The sequence below is a fragment of the Cyprinodon variegatus genome, unplaced genomic scaffold (assembly GCF_000732505.1).
Source record: "Cyprinodon variegatus isolate N-32 unplaced genomic scaffold, C_variegatus-1.0 Scaffold77, whole genome shotgun sequence".
Taxonomy (NCBI): domain Eukaryota; kingdom Metazoa; phylum Chordata; class Actinopteri; order Cyprinodontiformes; family Cyprinodontidae; genus Cyprinodon; species Cyprinodon variegatus.
In genome coordinates, this window is record NW_015150530.1 from 1084968 (window position 1) to 1108021 (window position 23054).

The following is a 23054-nucleotide window of genomic DNA, read 5'->3' on the forward strand; positions in this document are numbered from 1 at the left end:
TACATGAGTTTTAAAATATCGGCATATCGGATATCGGACAAAATCCCAATATCGTGCATCCCTAATCTCCTTTGATTTTAATATTGATATCCCCCTGCAAACATTTTGGACTTCTTAAGTTTTCTAGTAACAAAGTCTTTGTTCCTTCATCTATAAAGACCAAATAGATGGAGTGTGTGGTAATTAATCTTGTTCTTATGGTCTCTGCAGGTTCAAAGAGTTCTTTTTCATTGTTCCATTCTTTTTACCTGTGAAAATATACTGCTTTAAATGTTGCAACCAGCTTATCTTTAAATTGCCTGTTGTGTTCCTATATCTTTTCTAATGCTTCCTTGAAAACTTCTAATCCCAAACAAAACAACTGTTAACAAAATATATTAAATTTTAAAGAAATAATCTAATTAGTCAAATGACTTATTTTAGTTACTCAATTTTATTTAGTAGTATGCAATTAAATTGCTTGACAACAAAATGACGACACAGTTTCTAAAGTTTATTGATAAATAATTAGACACTATCATATGACATTGTTATGACATAGAACGTATCGAAAAGTAGAGATGCACCCATGTGCATCTCTAGGGAAAATACGTAAAGGTTGCTTGCTGTGATGTGACAAACTTTTTATAACTTAAAATTAAATAAATTCATTTTAATAACAGTTTTATTGCTGAGCATATTTACTTTATGTTACATTTCCCTACGTACTCTAAGTTGGTTTCTTCCTTATTGTCTTCTTGTAATTCCCACTATTCCCCCCAGGGAATACACTTTATCCAACAAATCGGAGACGTTCATAAATAAAATGGAAATATAACTAAGATATTTTTTGTAACCTTCTTGCAGGAGAAGGAGTCGATGGAAGCAGCCATCCGGGCTTTTGAGGACTGGGAGTTTCGTTTTTTGGAGGAAGAAAGCGGGATTGGTGAAGAGGATGAGGAGAAATACGGGAAACCGAAGGAGGGAAGGAGTGAGGGGGAGACTGATAAGGAGATCTCCAGGCAGCAGCATGTGGTCAACATGGCACAGGTAATCAATTGTTCCCCATGTGGGAGTGTTTCAGAGAATTTCACAATTTGCTAGAGATTCACAACCAGTTTGCAGCTTATCAGTGAGTCATGTCCCTGTTAATCCTCACATAAAGTTTCTCTAAGTGATTACTTTGGATTTCAGATGTGTAAATAATGAAGATGGACAAGATGTTAATGCAGATTTAAAATGCAGCACAGGGGAATTCTCACATTGTGAGAACTTAACCCCCAAAACGTCCCTTTCCAGGTTTTTTTTTTTTTTTTTTGCTTTTCTGGCTGAAATATTTCCCTGCAGCTGAAATGAATCAGCTTGACATTAAAAATAAGTAGCAGACAGAAGAGAGACTTGACTTTAAAGTTACTAACTTGTGCTCCTCATTCATTAATCACTGTACTGCTGGCTTTACTCTTTAGTGCATTTAGTCAAATTAAACATTTACTCTGCAGCCAAGTAGATCACTGTTATCTGCAAAACCACCAAGGCAAGTTAAAGAACCTGTTAGAACGAGTTTATAGACATTTGTATATTTCTTTATAAGTTAAAGGGCACATCAGAAGTTTAAACTTGACCCTTTCCACCTAATGATGACATAATCCCGTACCACCAAGCATCACCCTAATTCAGTCAGATTAGTTTATATAGGAAGCTAATTAGATCATAGGCCATCATGAGAGAAAAACAGCTGAGGATGGAGGAAAATAAAGAGGATAAAAGGATAAAACAAATGCAGATTTAGAAATATTTCAAGCTGAAGTTATTGAAAACATGGATATAAAGCCTTCCTTATCTACATCCCGCATTTGACATTCACTAATCTTCTCAATAACAGTTCAGATCCAAATGTGGTCTTTTTCTTAGATATTTAGTGCATTAAACAACTATTACTGTTAAAGCAGATCCAAAGGTACAAAATCACTTTAAGTTTCTCCTACGGCCAAACTTGGTGTCTGTCCCTTTAGAATATTTTCCTGAGTAGTTTGCACACAGAATGAGTCAGGCTCTTTATGAGACAGTAAAGCTCTTCACATGATCACTTTTATGCTAACTAAAAAGGCAGGTTGACACATGAATAATGAATCTTTCCGTCACAGGTTGGCAAATAAATGGAGCATCTGTTTAAAAACTGGCACACAATTTGTTTATAGATTGATAGACTTATAAATAGTTTTCTTTTAGTCGTCACATTATTAAATAGAGGTTATTAAAACCCATTTTTATTTTCACAGTTGGTACATTACAACATTTTTATCATTTTATTATGTTATCAATATTTTACTTCTGTACAGTCCTGTTTTTTAACAATTAAATAAGTCTTCTGTTTCCCTCTTTTTTTAAACATCTTTTTTCTATATATTTATTTTACATGAAAGATAAATAGACATTCCAAAGCCTTTTGTGTTTAATGTACAAAAGACACAGATGTTCACCCTATAGACAGAATAGAAAATATTGACATCGTCATCCATTGTTCCCTATAGGCGACCATTGTGTCACCTGTGTAGTCATTGCTCTTAAACGATAAACCACTTTCAAAGTTCCCTCTAACTCCTAAAATCTATAAAATCTATAAAAGGCTATACTTATATACTGTATGTTGTTAGATAGGAACTGTAATATTGCTCTCCAGCTCCCCCTTTCTTTTCTAAGTTTAATATCTGCTGGGATTTCTACAATTACTTGAGTCATGACAGTTTATTATTAAGATGTATTATAATATCTGTCACAAAGATACAAAATACATACAGCTTAAAAGATTTAAAGTAGATTTTGGATTTCCACTTTTTTAATGGGTAAACATTGGCCTGATTTTTTTTTTTTTTAATGGATAATTTGAACAAAGACACCTGGGATATTTCTTTAGCGTTGCATTGTTCCTGATGTTAACACAACATGCCATTGAGCAGTGTTAGGAACTAAAAAAAACTGATGCAGAATAGATTGATGCAACTATTTTTTGGGGGGAAGAAAATTTGCTTTTTAATTTGCCATATGGAATTCCTATAAAAAAAAAAAAAAAACATATCTGGTCACAACAATGCTGAGTTCTTCCATAATTCGCCTCAGTATTCTGAGTATTAGAGATGCGTTTGGAGGAGTTGGATTAGATGATAACTGAGATTTAATGAGACATGGGTGTAGGGCTGTTTTTTTTCGCCCAAGTCCTGAATCGATTCGATTTTGATTAATACAGTTCTAAATTGATTAATTTCGATTCGATCTCTTTTTATATTAATGAAAGTGGTTCAACTGTATTTCACAATGTATTTTATCTTTTCCTGTCACATTAAACACAAAGTGCAAACTTGTAAATCAGACAGTTTAAACTTGAGGTGTGAACAAAACTGTTTCTTAAGTGCAAACTTGCTTGTGAAAAGTGAAAAAGTGAAGCCTCACTCGAGCAAGCAGACGTGACACAGCAGACATGCATGAGCTGCATTATCTCCACTGCACAAACCATATTTGCAGCGTTATCTGTAACAACTACTGTACAGGGTGTTTGCTGCTCAGCCCCCAATTGTTAATGTCTTCAGTCAACCTATTGGCTATATTTGCAGCTGTCTGGCTTGGAGTAATCTTGAGTGCATCTTTCCTGCTCATTTGAATGTGAACGTGACGCGCGTCACTATTAAACTAATCGATCTTATTCCCTAGACATCGATTTTGCAAAAATGTAAAGGAATCGATACAAAATCGATTAAATACATTTTTTTTTTACCCAGCCCTAATGGGTGTAGTTAACTAAGCTGTGCTGTGGCCAGCTGTACATGACTTCTCCTCTGTCTGTCTGCTTCGTATTGTGTCACATTAGGTGTCCTAAGTTAGCAGATTATATTATTATTTATGCATGTTATTCCAATATTGAATCACAGCAATTTTAAGAGAATATTAAAACTTGATTGCTAAAGATATTAGAGTACATGGCGTTTGTTCTGAGAAGAAATGAAAATGCAAATGTATGCCAGTCCAAGCCCATCATCATTTTTCTTTGAATTTTCAGGAAAGAGTTCAGCAGTTGGAGAAACAGTTGAAAGAGATGGAGAAAGAGAAGGAAAGTGAGATGAATGCATTGAAGAAGGAGAAGAGAGATCTCATCCATGCAACTCAAATGGTATGACGCATTACTGATACAGTATATGGGATTTAACACAGTGTAAACCCTCCCTGCTGTTGATAGGACCGTATGTGGATGTATAATTTGGTGGCTTGTGGAATGAGGTTCTTTAATAATCTGAAAAGGGTTTTTAGTTGTCTTTTTCAAACTATCACATTGATTCCACTGAAATAACTAAATATTCACTAAAATTGATCTACAATCACAGGCAGAGATTATAAATAACTTTAAACATTAGTAATACTGCAGGCATGATAATGCATATCGTTATATAGCAGTCTTTTTCCTGCTCCGTTACAGACTGCTTAGTTTTGTTTCCATTCTTTTGCTCTAAGTCACATACAGTAGCAAAAGTGCTCTTTTCTTAAGTGTTAACATTTAAGTAAAATGGATTTTCAGAGTTGCGTAAAAGCATGCCACACAGTAAGTGTGTAAATCAATTCTGCTGAAAGAAGAGGTTCATTAAATTTCGACTATGCTTGAAACAAGTTCTGAAATGTTCTCTGAACTAAATGCCACTTTAAAGTGCCCTCAGAGGCTACTGTGTGTTCTCTCTCAGCTTTGTTGTTATAAAATCCTTTGATACCTTTGATATGTGGTGCACCTGTATGCACAATATATTGTTATTGATAAGTATTCCCATTAAATACATGGGTTCACATTAGAATGTGAATATATGTATCCTGACATCAGAGCTTGAAAAATGAACTTCCAGGGGAGTCAGATACTCCGTAAAAGGAGAGAAAACAAGAAAAGAGGCCTTTGCACTATTACAACATGTCTTCCCCTTTTTATCCTTATCAGAATAAAATTGTGTGGAACCATTTACAGGGTTTTTATGACTTATTTAGAAAATCATATTAATATTATTGGCTGTAATGTCCTGGTAAAATGGGCTTTTATGGCTATATAAACTGAATTGGATCAACAGAAAATTTGCTCCTGGTAAATATGTGTGCAGATCAAGTAATGACCTGAATTTTATCACTAATCTACAATATTAACTGTGATTATTTATTAAATACTTGATCCTTATGTGGGAGGATTTCTCTTGGGCTTAGCTCCAAGAAGAAGCTTCTTCTCTGCTTATCTGCATCTTTATGATCTCTCCTTTTGGTAAAAACAGAGGAAATCTGTGTGAAAGCTCCAGTATGGTCTTTGGGCGTATCACAAATTTACTCGGATTAGTATTTGATCCCTTTGACCTGGGAGCGCCCCTTTGCATCTGGGTTACCTGCTTTACATAGAGATGCATTTTTGAATACATGGTGGATGTTGAACAGCAAGTCTAGTTTCTTTGTCTTCAAGTCTGAATTTTAATCCTTCATAACAAATCAAGATTTGTATAATCTACAACTGATTGATACTTATAAACCTTTTTATTTACTCTGTAGTTGAACTAAGTTTGGACTTGATCCCTTTGGAATCAGTTTTCAAGAAATGACAACATCAGTTATGATGAGGAGGAGACAAGATCTCAGAGAGGAAAAAACAAATCAGGGAATAAGTACAAGAGGGTGAGTGCAGCTTAAATTGGAGGGAGAGAACTAGGGAGGAGGGGAGGAGGGGAGGGTAAGAACAGAGGGAGGAGTAAAGCAACATGAGGGTGTTTGCTGTGGTTGTATGTATGTAGGTTTAAGCGTGTGTGGATGTGTGAGACTGAAGGAACCAAGCTGGGAGAAGTTTTATATCCATTCAGCGAAGGGTAAGCCAAACAAATGACCCTAGATTAATCTGTCATATGGAAGGAAATAAAAATTGAAGGTTAGTTAATAATGTCAGTGAAAGAAGGAGAGAGGGAGTAGGATGGGATGACAGAAGGGAGTGGCGTTTTAGAGGAGGAGAAAAATGAGACACTGTTGGAACAATTTACTGGATGTGTGCAGGATGTTCCTGATTTCTGAAATATTTGTTCTTAACTGCTAACATTTTTGTGGCTGTGGGGAGATTAACAGCTTGTAAAGTAGCACATGCATGAGGAGGTAATCTGATTGGATCACACTGTTCTGAAAAGGGACATAGAAAATGTTCTTACAGATGTTTTACTTAGCGTGGGGAGAAATGATCTCTTTAAATGCTTTTAACACATTTCTTTACACCAGGCTCGTGTAAAGAGATGAAGAATGTCGACAGAAGTTAAAGACTGCACTTATTGTAGCCACTGAACCGCTTGTGTTTGTAACTCAAGCATGGCGGGAGAGTTTCAGGGAATACGTTGTCACTTCATAGGACTATATCCATCTTGGATTTATTTCTGATTTTATTTGTCAGCCCGATGTGATATGTCTAACTTTTCACAACAGTCTTTTTTTTCAACTTTAACCTCATTGCTCCAGTTTTTTCAAGCACGTTTTTTCTAGTAAATGTCCATCTCATATCCGTTACTGAGCTTCGAAACTGAATCTGGTCCAACAGGTTCCTAAGGAGAAGAAGCCGCTCACCGATTGGTCGAACTTCACCGGCTCAGCTCCTTGCATGATGTCACTCTCTCCTTTGACGATTCACAAGCCTCTACAGGTGTGCAATTGGTCAAGTCATTGTTGATTAATGTGTCTTGTGCAATGATACACTTCATTCCTGAAAGAACTGGAAAGATTTGAAAAAAGACGGTTACTGATGATCCTAAGATCGGGGGAATCTGCAGTGGCGTCTCTCAATGGGACAATGTGTTTGTCAGACTTCAAAGAATATAAAGGGAGAAGGTGCATATGTTTTTAATATGTTAGTTTATAAACTCTTTAGATCCCAGATGGATCTACTGTCTAGTCCCTATGATGTGAAGAGGACTGCTTCCTGGAGCCTGTCTGATATAACAGACAGAACCCTAAAGATGAGAATTTCAGTCAAAACTTTCAGTGCGTCCTGAAAGTGCTCATAGAGTTAAACTGTTTCTTTTTTGTCTGATTTATGTGTATTTTCATGAGCTTTTATTTGATAGACTCTCCGACTTTACATCATTCTCTTCTTCTAGGAACCCTCCAAAGAAGCTGCCAGTTTGCCCAGAAGACGAAGCTCTCATCGCAACAACAACAGATTTTCAGACAGGCCGCTTTCAGTGCAGGGTGAGTTATTATCAGTCCTATTCTTTCTATCTGACGTTGTTCTTCTGATGGCTCACCCTTTTGTAGTAGCAAACAATCAACATGCTTTGTGCTCATGTCCTCACCTTGTCTGTTTGCTTTGTTCCCTCCCTTTTATTAAAATCAAAGGTGTGTCTGTTAAGTTGCTTGGCTGTTACGATGGAGAACATGGTTTTTCTTATGCAGACTAAATGACATGTAGAAGCAGCAGCATTTTTAAGCCTAAAATCCTCTCAGTAGTATCTCTTTGTATACAAACATATAAAGCTTAAGTAGCTTTGATCTAAAAAGTCATGTCAAGGCTTGCAAGGCCCCTTTTGTCTATTTTATTTTATACTCATTGATGAAATTGAACTTTCATAAATAAAACTGTAAACATAGCAGCTCTAAACTGTGTTTCTTTCCATTATCAGGTTTGGTGCGGACTCTTCCTGACAGCCAAAGCACAGAGGCTTACACTTCCCCCATCATCTCCCACAGGCTCAGCAACGGCCACAGACCGGCGAGCAGCAACGGTGGCGGGCTGCTCACTCCATGCAACAGTGAAGCAAACTCTCGTGCTGTAAGGTGAGTTCGTCAGAGTGCAGGAATCTTTAATAAACTTTGGAAAATGGTTGGAAAAAATACAAGCACTTGTTTAACATGGACATGAAAGATATGTCCATTATGAATCTCACTTTTAAAACTCAGGGACACTTTAATTATCATCTTCTCATGTGCAATGGTTGAAATAATATATAGAGGGATTTAAATCCATTTAAAACTTTAACCATATAAGCTATACTGTCAGTAGAACTGCATGTTATTATGAGACATAAACAAAAAAGATTGATAAAGTTTGTGACAATCGTATAAATTAGGATCAACACACATTATTTTGCTTTTTCACCACAATGCCTCCATCTTTGCTTCTACAGATATACATCAAGTGTTGGAATCAAGGGCAATGAAATTCCACATTCTTAATATATTATTGGCATGCAGAATTCGGAAGCATAATATTTCAAATATGATTTCCAACCTAATTATCTGTCCTTTAGGACTCTTACTTTGGACATGTTAATTCTACAATAAGAACTGTGCAGCTCTAGCTGTCAGCTGATGCCAGGATTAAAACAATAATTAAGACAATAATTTATCCTCTTTCAGATTTTACAGTAATTAGTGCATTCACAACTGTATAATGTTAAGTATGTGAACATTTATGTGAAAGTTGCTCAATAATGAAGTGATACTAACGCTGAATTTTATTGGGAACATGCATGTTTGTTGGGAATCTATAGCTCACTTATAATGTTTGGTGCAGATATGCATTTATATACAATAGGCCAGTTTGATTAAATCACATGTGTCAGTCCACAATACATATTAGATAATACTGACTCTTTTGCTTGATTTTAAATGCTGATGTTCCTCATCTCTGCAGCCCGTGCCATTTGGATCTTGCAGAAATTGAGAGGAAGCTGAAGGAAGCCAAGGCAGAAAGAGAGAGGCTTCTCAGAGAGAGAGTAGGTCGCCTGCTGTGGGAAACTCTTGCTAATTGTCAGTGCCACACTACATTAGACATGGTCTGGGTAGTGCTGACACCAGCTCAGCTTGTGTGTATTTGTCCAAATAAACAAACGGCAGATGTTTGCTTTTGCCTGTACTGGCAACTGCCATAACTGGAGGCCTCATGATTCCAGTTGTTTGTGGCGTCCTAATCAATTGCTTTTTATTTTTATTTTTGTTGCTCTTTAAATAGTAAATTTAATGTGTTTTCTTTAATAAATATGCAAACAGGCAGAGAGGCAGCGGTTGTTGTTGGAAGAGAGAAGCCAAAGAGAGCTGAACTCCTCCAGAGAAGATCCACTAGAACCAGAAACCCAACAGAGACCAGAGCCAGAAGCAAATGAATCTATAAGATTGTTTTCATCTCCAAATTCAGAGGTATGAATAAATAACAAACTCTAAATGTATGAAAACATGTTTTCATCCTCAAATGAAGCTATAAACCTTTGGAAAGTCATGAAATTATAGCTGCAGAACTTAAGAAATAGTGTAGTAGACACTATAGTAGAGTGTGGTGTTACATACCACCATCAGTGTCTGAATAACTGAATGTAATAAAGAGCTTTGGGCTCAGTGGACTTGATAAGGCAATATATAAGTACAGGCCATTTACTCACATTCCAATTATGACAGGCATTTCAAGCCTATTAGCTGTGTAAATCAGTGTTTATGGGCTTAAATATTGACCCAGTTTGTTGATAATTCATCTAATTAAAATTGCTCTCTGCTTTAAAGAGTTATTTTGCTTGTTCTGATACTAAGTGATTTCAGTGGGAAATATATCAAATGTTGTTTCTATAGTAAACCTAATTTTGCTGCATTGTCCAAAAGCATTAAAGATGTGTTCAATAAAAAAAAAAAAAAAGGTTAGAGGTTTTTTATGAAGTGCTGTTTTAATATCCATGAACACATTGAGCAGCTCTGTTATGGCTTATGTTTGTTTTTCGTTTCATTTTCTTAGACCGTATCTTTCTATTTGCTGTGACTTTTCTTTATTACTTTTAATTTTTCAAGTCCTGATTTGAACTGCGATTGTATTTTTCATCATGTGGCCACAGAGAGATCCTTTTTTTATTCTCAGGAATAAGTGTACTTGTTTCTTGCTACTGAGCTCTGGCAGTGGTTTCCATGGAAAATGCGCTATTTAAAGCCTGACTTCAGCCTCACTTGTTCCTTCAGAAACGCACCCTGCCCCATTTCCTGACTCCAAACTTTGACCTTCGGGCCCATGTGGAGTCACTAGGTCACGGGGTTGCCAGCTGCAAGGACCTCCGGCTCACATCACGACGGTGTGCAGGCTTTCTGACGAAACGAGGAGGGAGGGTCAAGACATGGAAGAAGAGATGGTTCCTGTTTGACACAGACCACAGGAGGCTGGCCTACTATACAGGTTAGACTGGATTGCAAAGCTGTGTGTGTGTGTGTGTGCGCTTATTGACTTTGCATGCTTTGTGTGTTTGCATGAATAAAAAGGCTTCTGTGTGCCACACGATTTGAGCTCAGTGAAACGAGGCCATTGTTGTAAAAATACATGACCACCCATCCCTTGCTGAGCATATTTTAAGGTCTGTTGTAGCTTCTTGCAAAAGTGTTTAAACCCATGAACCTTTTTGACATTTTTTCACATTACGAGCACATATTTTTATGGTTGTTATTACCCATATTTTGTGTGGTTGACCAACATAAATTGAGCCTACTTGATAGATGGAAGAATATTTTTTTATTTTTATTTATTGTAACAAATAAAACCCTGAAATGTGTTACATTTACATACATGCACTTAAATTCACCCCCTTTACATTGATGCCACTAACTAAAATCCAGCGCAGCTAATTGCTGTCAGAATTCAGCTCCCTATAAATAAAGATCGCAGGTGTTTAATTCAATCTGGGTATACATGAAGCTTTTTTGGTGACGTTGAATGCTGAGAGCGTTGGTGAAGAGGAGCATCATCAATAATAAAAATAAATAATATATATTTGAAAAGAGGGTTCCATAGACCCACGGCTCAGGTTGGAGCTCAGGGGGACTCGACAGACATGTTGAAGAAAGAACAACACTAAAAAATGCTTTATAACTGACACTTTTACCCTCACTGAAAAGAGAAGCAAGGTGAATGATTTGTTTCTTCAGCAGGGACAGAAAGCTGTTCAGAGTTAACTGGAGGATAAATATGAAGCTGTTATTGGCTGCTGGAGACTTGCGACTTGACTAGAGAACCAGTTTCCACCATGAATATAAAACTCTTAACACAGTACAGCTACAATGGAAAAAGGCATAGTTACTCATTACTTTGTGTAACCAGCTATGAACACACATTTTTGGGCCAGTCCAAAGCTGCCACACCATAGTAAATAATATGTTGCATTAATTTATGTTCTTTATTTTCAGTACATTACTTATGCAATGGCTGAATAAATGTATAAGTGAACCATGAAAAAAAATCAACCACAGTGGTGTACATGAAACGTAGCCCTTTTTATTATTTTATTAAGTTTCTTAACCCTCACATCCCACCCCTCTCCTCATGGAGTTGATCAACCTGACCAGTGTTGGAGGAATAAACTATAAAAAAAAATCAATAATGGATGCAGAGAAGCCTAGAGAGAGGAAAAAAAGTTCAAATGCCTCTAAGGGAAATGTGGCAAAAACATTAATGTTTTCTTTGTCATTTGGCAAAACAGCATTGCCCAGAACATTCTGAAAATGCACTACACATTTAGTCCACCAGGTGGCGGCAATACACTTTTACCTCCAGTGCTGACCAACCATAAATAAATCCCTCAGTATTAAGTTTATTTCATATTTGGATTTTTTATAAAATCTGCATCTTGTGAAAATTGATTTAGAGCTGCATGTTTTAATTAAAAATAATTAATAAAATCTAAATAACACTGTTAGTTTTTCTTTTATTATAATAACTCAATTTCAGATATCTGCAGCACAAACAGAAAATGTTTTAATCAAAATGTAATTTAATAACAATTAGTCCACATGCATTATAAAAGGAATTCATATATTTACTTTATAATCGTAAGCAAATATTTTAAGTAGAAGATGACAGTGGAGTCGGCTAAGCAAGAGATCAGTCTGCAGTGTGCCTATATCCAGTGGTATGCTGAGTCTCCTCATATCCTATAACTAATCAAGGTGTGGCCATGGCTAAATACCAGGTCTGATTACAGTCCAGCTCTACTTTGTGTTGTTGCTCCACATATATCCATAAGTACATCTATTTTTGTGGTTTATAATGCACACAAAAAAGTAAAGGTTCAAGTGAAGGTAATACTTTAGCAATATATATTAATAACTAATAAACATTTGTATAGATTGTAAATGAAAAAAAAAGCTTGACTCTCCTTTCTCTGCAGACTGTGACGAGAGGAAGCTAAAAGGAGTCATGTACTTTCAGGCGATTGAGGAAGTTTACTACGACCATCTACGAACAGCTGCCTCTGTGAGTTTTTGTGTGATTTCTCATTTGGCTGCACAAAGTCAGTAGAATTAAGTTTAAAGTCTGGAAATGTAGTTTAAACCAGGCCAATGGCTACAAACCCTCTTATATTCAAAACATATTTTCTTGTTCTAATCCCGGAATGACCTCAAAAATACTTGCATAATCTTTGAGAAAATATGTTCTCAGAACAACAGCAATGGGTTTAGAAAAATTTTAATAGAATTATGCGTTGAGATCTTTATTAGTTTAGCTTTTATAGAATGTGTTGTACTTGCTAAACGGATGCATTTTAGTAGAATAAACAAAAACAATCTATACAATAAGATATCCTGCATTAGTGTATGTAGTTTTGTTTGTACAATGGTGCTATATCATATAAAAATACACAATATAATGCAGCAAGGTGGTTTAATTTAGATTTGAAGTCAAATTCCTACCATCAGCTTTAAGATTTAATCTAGCAGTTTTTTCCTAGTATACATCAATGCAGCCAGATGTTTTTTTTAAATGACACACTTTACTGTCATGTTTTCTGAGTTTGGATGTTTTTCATTCTTTAGGGAAGCAGACATTCAGGATTTTCTCTCTCCGGTTTTGATTCTGGATGCTTGTGTGCACTCAGTTGTGAAATTTGGTTTAGAAAATATTTTTGTGTGTTTTTAAAGCCTTTGTATTGTGGTAAATGAATAAGAAACGCCACCAAAGACTCTGTTTCTTCTTCTTTCCAGTCTCCTCGACCTAGCCTTACATTCTGCGTGAAGACATACGATCGCCTGTTCTTCCTGGTGGCCTCCAACGCCGTGTCCATGCGGATCTGGATGGACGTCATTGTCACTGCCACAGACGAGCACAGCCGCTATTGACCTTTATATGTGAAGCTACTGAAAAGACTAATGTGGGTTCTGTTCCCCTTTTCTGTCTGCGCAGCATACTTGCTGGAAATTTGCCTTAAGTGATTGAGAAGACTGTGAATAATCACTCAGATGTGCAGCAGTTGAGATGAGGAGGACTATGTTACTGACAGAGGTTCATGAGCTGCAGTGCAGAACATGGATCTTCCACAGACTTACTCATGGTGACTCAGCGGTCTGTTACAGAGGGTTTACACATGGACCTCGTTCTCCCCCTGCTGGTCAGATTGCAGCATTACAGGAGTAAAGTTAACTACAATGAAACCACCAGCACCTAAAAGTCATCCACTCTAATAATCCACTACTCTTAATGTTTTCTTTGATATATCCACCCTGTTTTACATTTGTTTTTAGATAAAGGAATGTATATGAAATTTTAAAGATTATTTATTTTGTTGAGGTTTATATGGCTTTGGTTTGCTTATAAATAAAACTGTACCCTGGTGTTATGTCAACACTAAATGTTCTTAAAAATCCTCCTGTTCGTCTGTTATTGAAGTTTCTTTGGTGATGATGAAACCAATTCCAAGCTGGGGAGTAAAAGTACTTTAACAAAATGTTAATTTAAAGAAATATTTTTACATAGATATTGCAGATAACCTGCTACCAGATTATATTAGATGCTATAAATAATATGCAATTGCTTTAGCTTCATGTAACTCTTTACAGGTCATATAATTAGAATATCATAAAAAAGTATTTTTTTCAGTAATACCAGTCAAAAAGTATAACTTGTATATTGCATTCATTACCTATGTGCAGACTTATGTATTATAAAGTGCTCAGTTTCTTTTTTTTTTTTTTTTAAATCTAATGAGTAAAACTGACAACTAATACCTCTAAACATAGTTTTTCTGACAAATTAGAATATTGTAAAAAAAATATTAAAAACACTTCGTACCGCTCTCTAATCAGCTAACTGACTTAGAACGCCTAGAAATGCTTTTAAATGGTCTACCAGTCTACATGTACTTCTGTAGTCTACACAATGGAAAGCCTGTTGACTTTAGATGATCATGGACACCTCGCACAAGGAAGGCAAGACACAAAAGGGTGTTGGTAAATAGGTTGGTTGTTCACAGAGCTCTGTGCCCAGACATAATAAATAGATGAAGGGAAGGAAAAGATGTGGTCTGGCAAAGAACGCCATGTTGAGCCTGGTTTGGCCATAGATTTCTTCCCAAAGGGGGGATTTTTCTCTCCAATGTCGCTTTATTCTTGTTTATCATGGGGGTTCATACGAACCTGCTCTATATACCTATACTTTTTTGTGTGAGTTTTTCATGCTTTTGAAATCTAAAGTGATGGCAGGGCATCACACAGGAAAACTCTATACAGGTTTCTTTGCTGTAGACCCCAAACTCATGCAATCAATCATTTTCCCTGGACCAAAGCATTTAGTGGACATGCTGGAAATCAAGAAATTATAAAAACTGATAGGTTTGTACAGTTCTTACCACAATTAGGTCCCGACACAGTTTGTCTAGATACAGTTCTCTCTTGTTTAAATGTGAGTTTTAGTTTGAAAGTTTCCTGAATCTCTTAAGTAATTTCCTACAATTTTAGTATTGCTTCTGTGAATTAAAAACATTTTCTACCTCATACATGCAAGCTTTTGAATTTTTTTGTTCAGATCTTTCAGTTTATTAAACCTTTCATGTTTCCCTTTAACTGTGTAACATGTCGTTGTCAGACAGCTGCCGTTTACACTGACATGCCTTTTTAAATACTCATCCTGCCTTTATATATGTCAGTATGACAATATGCAGTATTAAACAGTCAGATTCAACATAGAATAAAATGAACTATTCATTTAAGACTACAACTAACGATAATTTTGCAAATTGATTAATCTATCAATTATTTTCCCCAATTAATCCATTAATAATCAGATTGCCAAAGGTTCCACAAAGAAAAATTTTACATTAAATTATCCAGGTGAAACTAAAATGTTTCCACTTGAGGAGTTCTGGATAGAGCATATTGACAGATGAAAATGTTTTTTTTTTTTTAATCTTAAATGCTAAATGTTTATACATTTTCTTTACTATGTTGGTATAATTACTGCTCTAAGTGGGTTGTTCTGTCAGTTAAAGGCATGATTTAGAGTCTCTATACTCCAGTTAACAAATAATCGTTTAATAAATTAACTGATGATTATTTCAATAATCATTTTAATCACAATCTGAATAATTGTTACAGTCCTAATTAATTTATTTCAGTAACTAGTTTCTCAAAGGAAAAAAAACCCATTGTGAATATAAAATATTGAGAAGTACAAGCTCCAGAGAACATATTCTAATACACTGAATATTGGTTTGTACGTCAACATCCAACAGAAATATGACCTTTTGAAATGCATTTTTGCAATATTTAAAACTGTGTGTTTCTTTGTTGAATTAAGTTTAAACAGCTTCTAAGGCATGTTTCCATTTATATTACCAAATACGACCATGACTACCAGTATTTGAATTTGCTTTTATGTTGGTATTTATCTTTCCTCCACTCTCTCTTTATTTTTTCTTCTCTTTTCCTAATTAGAATAAATTTAAGGATGAAATGACAATGTTTGATGAATTCCCCATACATTCATAAAAAAAAAAAAAAAATGGCTTTGAATAAAGTGTGGCAGCCAGTGGAGACAGCATGAAAACCCTGTTGTTTTCTAATTGCCTGTCTCCATTGGCACGTCTTGCAACAGCTGCATGTCTCATCCAGACACACCACCAGTCTGGCAGGACTTCTCAGTGGATTTGGAACCACTGAACCCTTTAGGCTGGTAAATCTCTGAATTTGTTATGATTTTAACTTCTAATTAATACTAATAATCTATTCTGACTTTGATTTAGGTATATCTGAGTACTAAAGAGGACTTTCAGCACCAAAATTAAGGTAGGATTTATTATGATGCTTAAATAATGTCTGTGTTATGTTCACATTAAGTTAAAATTTTTCATGTAAATAGAAAAAATGCAACTGTATTTCTGTCACATATCTGCCAATTTAAGTGCTCTAAGAAGGAGTTTAACTTGTGAACAAACTCCAGTTAAATATGGATAGCTTTGCTGAATTGAAAACTTTTGTGCAGACTCCTGTTGCTGATTATTTTGTAGCTGCAAAAGAATGAGATTGTGCCAATTAATCATGCAAGACAATTTTTTTTTTTTTTTACCTAAAATAATTAGTAATGTAACTTTGGGCCTAATGTGTCTTATTTCACTGCAGTTTTATTGTCTGTGGTTTTAATTCAATGATAGTTCATGAATATCATAAAATATTTTCTCTCATAAAACATTCTCCAAATGTTCATATTAGTTGAATGCAATATGGCATTATCTATGTTAAAAAATATTTTAGATGTATTTAACTGATCCGTGTTTTTTTTCAGTTCGAAATGAAAAATATACAAAAAAAAATATATATATATATTTTGATTTTCTTTCTACTACCTCATTCAAGGATTGCTAACTTGAAAAACAGCCACGATGTCCATTGCAAAGCTTCTCCTAATATGTTATTTATTTCAAGGTAAAATGTCTCCTATTTAAAAGATTTTTCAATAAAAATCATACAGTTGTTAAATCTATGTTGATACAATCATTGTTTTTCCTCAGGCATCTTATGCCAGCACTGGTCTGTTTTAATGCCTCAGACCATAGAAGGGCTGAGTGGATCCTGTCTGATCATCCCATGTACTTTCACCTTGCCCCCTGAATGGGATCAGTACCTGGACCACTCATGCAAAGCCATCTGGAGGAGAGGCAGCTGGAGCCGAACGCAGGTGTTTGATTCTAGCCTCGCCGGAGCAAGCGTCAACTTAAATCTCCTGCAGGGAAACCTAACAGGGGTCCTGCGTGATAAAGACTGCACCACCATCTTCAACAACCTGCCGTCTAACCATTACGACAACTATTACTTCAGACTGCAGTGTGAAAACTCACTGAAGTTCAACTTTCAAGCAGGCGTTCGTATCACCACTCAAGGTTTGTTCTATTCTTCATCATAAACATGCAAAAATAGATCATATCTTTTTGTCTATGCTTACAGCTTTTCCTTATTGTTCCTCCTCAGATTCTCTCCCCAGGCCTATCGTGACTCCATCCAAGCTGGAAGTAGAGGAAAGGACTGAAGTTGCATTGAGTTGTTCAGCTGTAATACCCTGTCCAACTCTTCCCCCACTAGTGACATGGACACCAATTTTAGGAGACACAGAGGAAAATATAGAAGCAAATTCTTTAACCTCTCTTATGCATTTTAACGCTTCTCACCTCCACAATGGACAGAAGGTTTCCTGCACTGCTACCTACAACAGGCAAGCTGGACACAGTGATCTCGTCTTTGAAAGGAGTTTAACAATGCAGGTTTTTTGTAAGTATGTTTTTATTGCACTTTAGTTTAAAATATTGTATAAACTAAATATATAAAAAAGATATTACAGGAGAAAATCCGTTTGTTAAGGCAGGTGAAAAAGAAAAAAAAAATCTGACTCCATAAAACTGTCGAAGACCAACCATGTTTCAATTAAGTTTATTTCTATAGCGGCAACTCACAACACATGTCATCTCAAGGCACTTTACAGTTCGCCAGGTCAAACAGTCAGACTGATACAAAGTTTTTCTATCTAAGGAAACCAGTTGATTGCATGGACTCATTGACTCGAATGCAATCCCTCACACTAAGCATGCTTGTAGCGTCAGTGGAGAGGAAAAACTCGCTTTTAACAGGAAGAAACCTCCAGCAGAACCAGGCAGCTTAACCATTTATTTCATAAGCCAAACATTTCCTTTTTCATTCAAGACAGTTGCTCAATAAAAAAAAAAAAAAACTTTTTATCATGTTTTACAGAGAAATCTTATGACCTTTTCTCTAATCAGCAATTCTTCCTCTGAGAGGCTGTTGAGATAGTCAGAGAAGTTGAAATACCATAAAAGTACAATACAACAGCCTAGTTTTCACACTCAGAGTTATGGATTTTCCTCTACAGATTAAGAGATTACTGTGACAACATTTTCATTTCTGGTATTCTTACGCTGCAAAAAATGTAAATCTTAATAAGTAATTTTTCCTTAAAAAAAATTTACCTTTTCTTGAATTAAGCAGATCAGTGAGACCCTTTGCCTATAGAACAAAATAATTTACCTTTAAAATAAGAAAGAAACAATTGCATTTTATTATATCAAGCGCATATTTTCAATGATCTTATTTCAAGAGTAAAAATGCTCATTCTATTGGAAAATCATCTTATTTACCTATTAAAATGAAGGGTAAATACATTTTATTTAAGAAAGGTTTACTTATTTCTAGATTGTTTTTGCAGTGTAAGGAGATGGATGACACTAAATATGTACAAAAACATTTGCTTTCATCCTCAAGGGATTTTATTCACCTAGTCTGCTGTTTGAGTGAAGTATGTGATGCTTAAATGGGTTTGTGATGAGGATGATACCATTTTTGTAGGCTGCCATAGTCTATTGTTACCCATGAGGCAAACAGAGATAGTCATCTGTCAGTTGCAATTGAACAAGTTTTCTGTTTTTTTTGTAAGCATGTGAGGTTAGTGTGTGTGTGAGCAGTTTAGGTGTAAGAAAAAAATAGCTTTATATCAGATATGACTGAACCTGCTAAGGCTGGGTTTGCTATGACTAATTAAAGAGCTGTTTCAGTGATTTTAAGGGATCTGTGCAGCCTGTGAACATCTCTATTTTCAAACCTTAAAAATCTATATATGTCAGACTTAGGGAGAGAAAATATACATTAAATAACACCAGTACAGTTCGGAACTATTGACACTTTTGTTTTAGTTTTCTTACAATATGGACCACCATAAATTTAGACAGGTGTGAAAACATCTATGTTTAGACTGGTCCTTTTTGAACTAGATCATTTCAATCTACACCAATTATAAATGCTCTAATAAATGGTTTGTATTTGGTTTTCCATTTCTTTATATTTCTGATAATTTAACTTTAATTATTTTGGCCAAATTGGCTTCATCAGTGGGATTCTGGGTGTTAAGTTGATGGGCTATTGTAGTTCTCTCCTCAGGTTTCGTATTTCCCATTTTTCTCATTCTTCCAGACTCCCCATATAACACAACAGTGAGTGATTCTGGTCCAGTGTTGGAGGGCAGCGTGGTGACTCTGACCTGCAGTGCCAATGCTAATCCAGAAGTGGACAGCTACACCTGGTATAAACTCGCTGGAGAGCAAGTGGAAGAAGTTGGATCTGAGAGCACATTTTCAACCACAGCTACAGAAGCTGATAACCAGTTTTTCTGCAAAGCCGTTAATGGATATGGAAGCCAAAACTCTTCAATCATGCAAATAGATGTATTGTGTATGTCAGAGCAGATGTATTTTTAGACAATACATAGTAACACAGCCTAAAACACAAACTGACTCATACTTGTTTATGATTACAGTTTCTCCCAAGGAGACAGCGGTTCTTGTTGAGCCAGCTGGTCTGATCCTGGAGGGCAGCTCTGTGTCTCTGCTTTGTAGAAGCCATGCAAACCCACCAGTAACCAATTACACCTGGTACAAAGATGACGAAGTGTATCAGGAGAAAGGACCAAAAATTGTCTTTAATGGTATAGATCCCAGCCATAGCGGTGAATATTACTGCTCTGCAAAAAACGACTTTGGAGAAGAAACTTCAGCAATGATTCCTCTGGATGTTCAGTGTGAGTTTTCTTTCTTTTTTTTATGCAAAAAGGATGCTGGGTTCCAGTGAAAAAACAAAAAACAGAGCCATATATTGTGTGGATTATGGCTCTACTGTATGTCCAGCTGTGATAACCCAAACATGAAGCAGAGCCAAGATTTGTTCACACTAAAGTCTGGACCATGGACAGTGACACATTGTCATGTTGCGTGACGACCTTAGAGCTCTCAGTGTGTCTGTGGCCCATTTAGACTGAGCTCTGTTGTGAACATGTGTGTTTGTCAGTTTACAGATTTATGTGAAGACGTTTTGTTCGGCTAATCTTCTTATCCAGATGTTAATTTTCCTTTTCACCAAAGCATGGAGTTCAGTTGATAGTTCAGATCCTTTTTATTTGGTAAAAGAAAAATCAAGTAAAAGCTAATTAAAGGATTTGCATCCACCAAAAATATCAAACCATTATGCTTTCAATTTACATTTAATCTACTTTATCCACAGAGAAAGAAGCTACCGTATGATCTTTTAATGCTGAACCTTCAAAATAAATCAAATGTTTTCTTTCAGATCCCCCTAAAAACACTACTGTGTCTGCTGACTCGTCTGGCTCAATTTCTGATGGCAGCTCTGTGACTCTGACCTGCACCAGCATGGCTAACCCACCAGTAGCTAATGTCACCTGGTTCCGAGTTGCCGGTGGAGAAAAGGAGGTTGCTGGCTTGGGTCAGAACTTCACCTTTAATGTGACCAAACTCTCTAAAGATCTATATTACTGTGAAGCACTAAATGTTCATGGATCTCAATACTCAGAACCTTTCACTATTGATGTTCTATGTAAGATCAATTGAAAAAAAAAATCTTCCTTGTTTACTTTTGGTTTTGTCTAATGTTGTCTAATGGCTAATGTTCTCCCTTTACAGATTCTCCAGAAATTCTATCATCTTCTCGCTGTGTCAAAATCTTGTCCCGCTTTCGGTGCTCCTGTGACAGTCAGGGTAACCCGCCTCCTTCCCTGCTTTGGGAACTGGCTGGAGAACGTGTCAATAACTCAGCTGACATCCCAATACGAGAGATAATTATGGGGCCAGGGACGGTCCGGAGTGTCATCACCCTGTACAGTCTAAATGAAGACTTGCCCACCTTGGTGTGCCTCAGCAGAAACTTACTGGGCTCTGATAGTCTGGCTTATAATGTTTCCTCCAGTGAAACTCAGCTAGGTGGGACTCTGCAGAAACCTGCATTCATAGAGTTTTTATCTGTCATTCAACATGTTCTGTTATGGATTTTTTCAGGTGTTGATGTTGTCTCTCTGCTCATCGGCTCAGCAGCTGGAGCTCTGGGGATGATGGTGATTTGCATTCCTCTGTTGATATTTTTCTGCAGGTATTTTTTTATTGAATTCTGTTTATAAATTTGTGATATTGTAATCCTACCACTGTATTTTCTGAACTTTTAATAGTTTGAAAGAATTTTTAAAAGCTACAAAAATAGATTCCATCATCAGTTAAAAAACTTCATTAAATTATTGACAAGTTATGTTATTAGTTACAACACACATGTTCAAAATGGGAAGAGCACTGTGATATATAAGTGCTTCACAAAAATAATTTTATACCTAAATCTAATAAAATAACTTGATTTCATTAGACCCTCCAAAAAAAAAAAAAACACTGGGTCTGCCTTTCTGGTACTAAAATTGATTGCTTTAACTTCGTCCTGAAGAACACAGACTACAGTATGTGTCAGTAGGGAACATTAAATTAGAGACCAGAAATATCACATGCGGAGTTCCTCAAGGCTCCACTCTTGGCCCCCTCCTATTCAGTATCTAAATGCTCCCTTTACCTCAGATCATAGCAAACAAGAATATTAGTCTGCTTGAGGGCTTTATATTTTTTGTGATCTATGGCTAACCCCACATGTCATTTTTATGTAATATTCTAAAAAACTTCCTCTCCAAAACAAAATGAAAAGCTCCTTTTACAAAAGTCTAAATATCTTTAAATTATATGTGTTGCCTTTATAACTGTCATTGTAGTTTGTGTGTGTAAAATAAAATCCATCCCTACAAGTAGTTCCATGTATGGCTGATATAACCAAGATTTTTCTGTTTTAGAAAAAGAAAACACAGCTTTTCACCCAAGAAGAAGTTGGCGGAAGCAGAAGAATGTTTAGTCACAGATGTGGTTAGTTTATATTTTTAAAACTCATACTTTATATATATGCGTTTAGTTACATGTAAAATCAGAATGAGCCTATGTAGCCAAAAAACTCTGATATGACATTACATTTTATTGAAGCCCTGCCGACTCGTGGACATATTCAAATAAAAGCAAATTACATCTCTTCTAGCTGTGATTTGGTGGCATTAAATTTCTTATTGTCTTATTGTAGGCCAACCCTTCCTCAGAAGCCGCCATTTTTGCCAACAAAGCTGTAGAGAATGATGTGGAAAAAGACAAAGAAGAGCACCTAAACTATGCCAGTGTGGACTTTGCTAAGCTGCAGGCAGAATCGGAAAGTCTGCTTGGGGATGGAACTATCAGAGGACTGGCCTCAAAGACGGCTGAGTACGCTGAAAATCACCCCAACTGCAGAGAAAGTAATGGAGGAGAATCAAAAGAGCAAGAAAACGTCTCAGGCACTACCTTGGGACATGGTAAAAATGCTAATAATCTTGAGGTAACTAACAAGGTTTCACCTTGAATTGAAGTCAGTTTGTAGCAGAAAACAAGATGGACTTTGGTTTTATTTCAACATTATTCAACATGAAGAAACTGATATAGAACTTTAAATCTCACAAGAATTCTTAAAAAAAACTGTTTATTACTCATATTTTTGCTGCCCTTTTCTTGTCTTTTTTTGTAATTTCTTAATACTTACTTATCTTGATTAAACTTCTATTGTAAATAAAAGCAACAACAAAAATTTTTTGTATGTGTTTTTATTATCTGCTGCCAGTACAACCAATCAAAGCATTTTTCAAAGTGAGAAAATAAACAAACAAAATAGAACATCTTTCCAGTTTGTATAAATCCGGCATACATCTCATACTTGTATGATAGCGAAGGGTTAAAACATCAATAACTTTGATAAATTTTTAGCTCCCTTTGAACAGAAGGATTATTTGGTAAAGTTTAACCTCTGTAGGAGTATTGGTCCCTTACAGATTTATTCTGCTTTTTTTGTCTTTCAACAGATTTAAAATCAGTCAGGTAAGGTAATCTTAGTAAGATTACTAACAGCAGAGA

At 35.9% G+C, this 23054-nt stretch overlaps 2 protein-coding genes across 3 annotated transcripts in view; both read left to right on the forward strand.

Annotated features, from left to right (window-relative positions):
- The window catches only part of phldb3 (pleckstrin homology-like domain, family B, member 3), a 28969-nt gene extending 15148 nt beyond the window's left edge, over positions 1-13821 (forward strand). The window contains exons 6-15 of one of the 2 annotated variants that reach the window (XM_015372849.1): positions 847-1029; positions 4031-4141; positions 6560-6661; positions 7116-7206; positions 7638-7791; positions 8651-8732; positions 9007-9153; positions 9955-10165; positions 12147-12232; positions 12961-13820. In XM_015372849.1, the coding sequence (XP_015228335.1) occupies positions 847-1029; positions 4031-4141; positions 6560-6661; positions 7116-7206; positions 7638-7791; positions 8651-8732; positions 9007-9153; positions 9955-10165; positions 12147-12232; positions 12961-13095 (1302 nt within the window). In that variant the 3' untranslated portion in view covers positions 13096-13820. Of the gene's footprint in view, positions 1-846; positions 1030-4030; positions 4142-6559; positions 6662-7115; positions 7207-7637; positions 7792-8650; positions 8733-9006; positions 9154-9954; positions 10166-12146; positions 12233-12960 lie in introns of both variants that reach the window. The other variant, XM_015372848.1, reaches the window with a different exon arrangement.
- A 2801-nt stretch (positions 13822-16622) lies between these two features.
- On the forward strand, positions 16623-22565 carry LOC107083542 (Schwann cell myelin protein-like). The gene is made up of 9 exons (XM_015372861.1): positions 16623-16671; positions 16758-17126; positions 17215-17511; positions 19222-19479; positions 19565-19825; positions 20371-20637; positions 20724-21186; positions 21920-21989; positions 22198-22565. Exons 1-9 carry the CDS (start codon positions 16629-16631, stop codon positions 22507-22509), a joined length of 2340 nt encoding a protein of 779 aa, XP_015228347.1. The 5' UTR covers positions 16623-16628; the 3' UTR covers positions 22510-22565.
- Positions 22566-23054: the final 489 nt, after the last annotated feature.

Coding starts and splice junctions, on each gene's coding strand:
- LOC107083542 (XM_015372861.1), top strand. CDS start 16,629: ATGTCCATTGCAAAGCTTCTCCTAATATGTTATTTATTTCAAG. Junction 19,480..19,564: donor CATGCAAATAGATGTATTGT/GTATGTCAGAGC, acceptor TTATGATTACAG/TTTCTCCCAAGGAGACAGCG. Junction 20,638..20,723: donor TTTCACTATTGATGTTCTAT/GTAAGATCAATT, acceptor CTCCCTTTACAG/ATTCTCCAGAAATTCTATCA.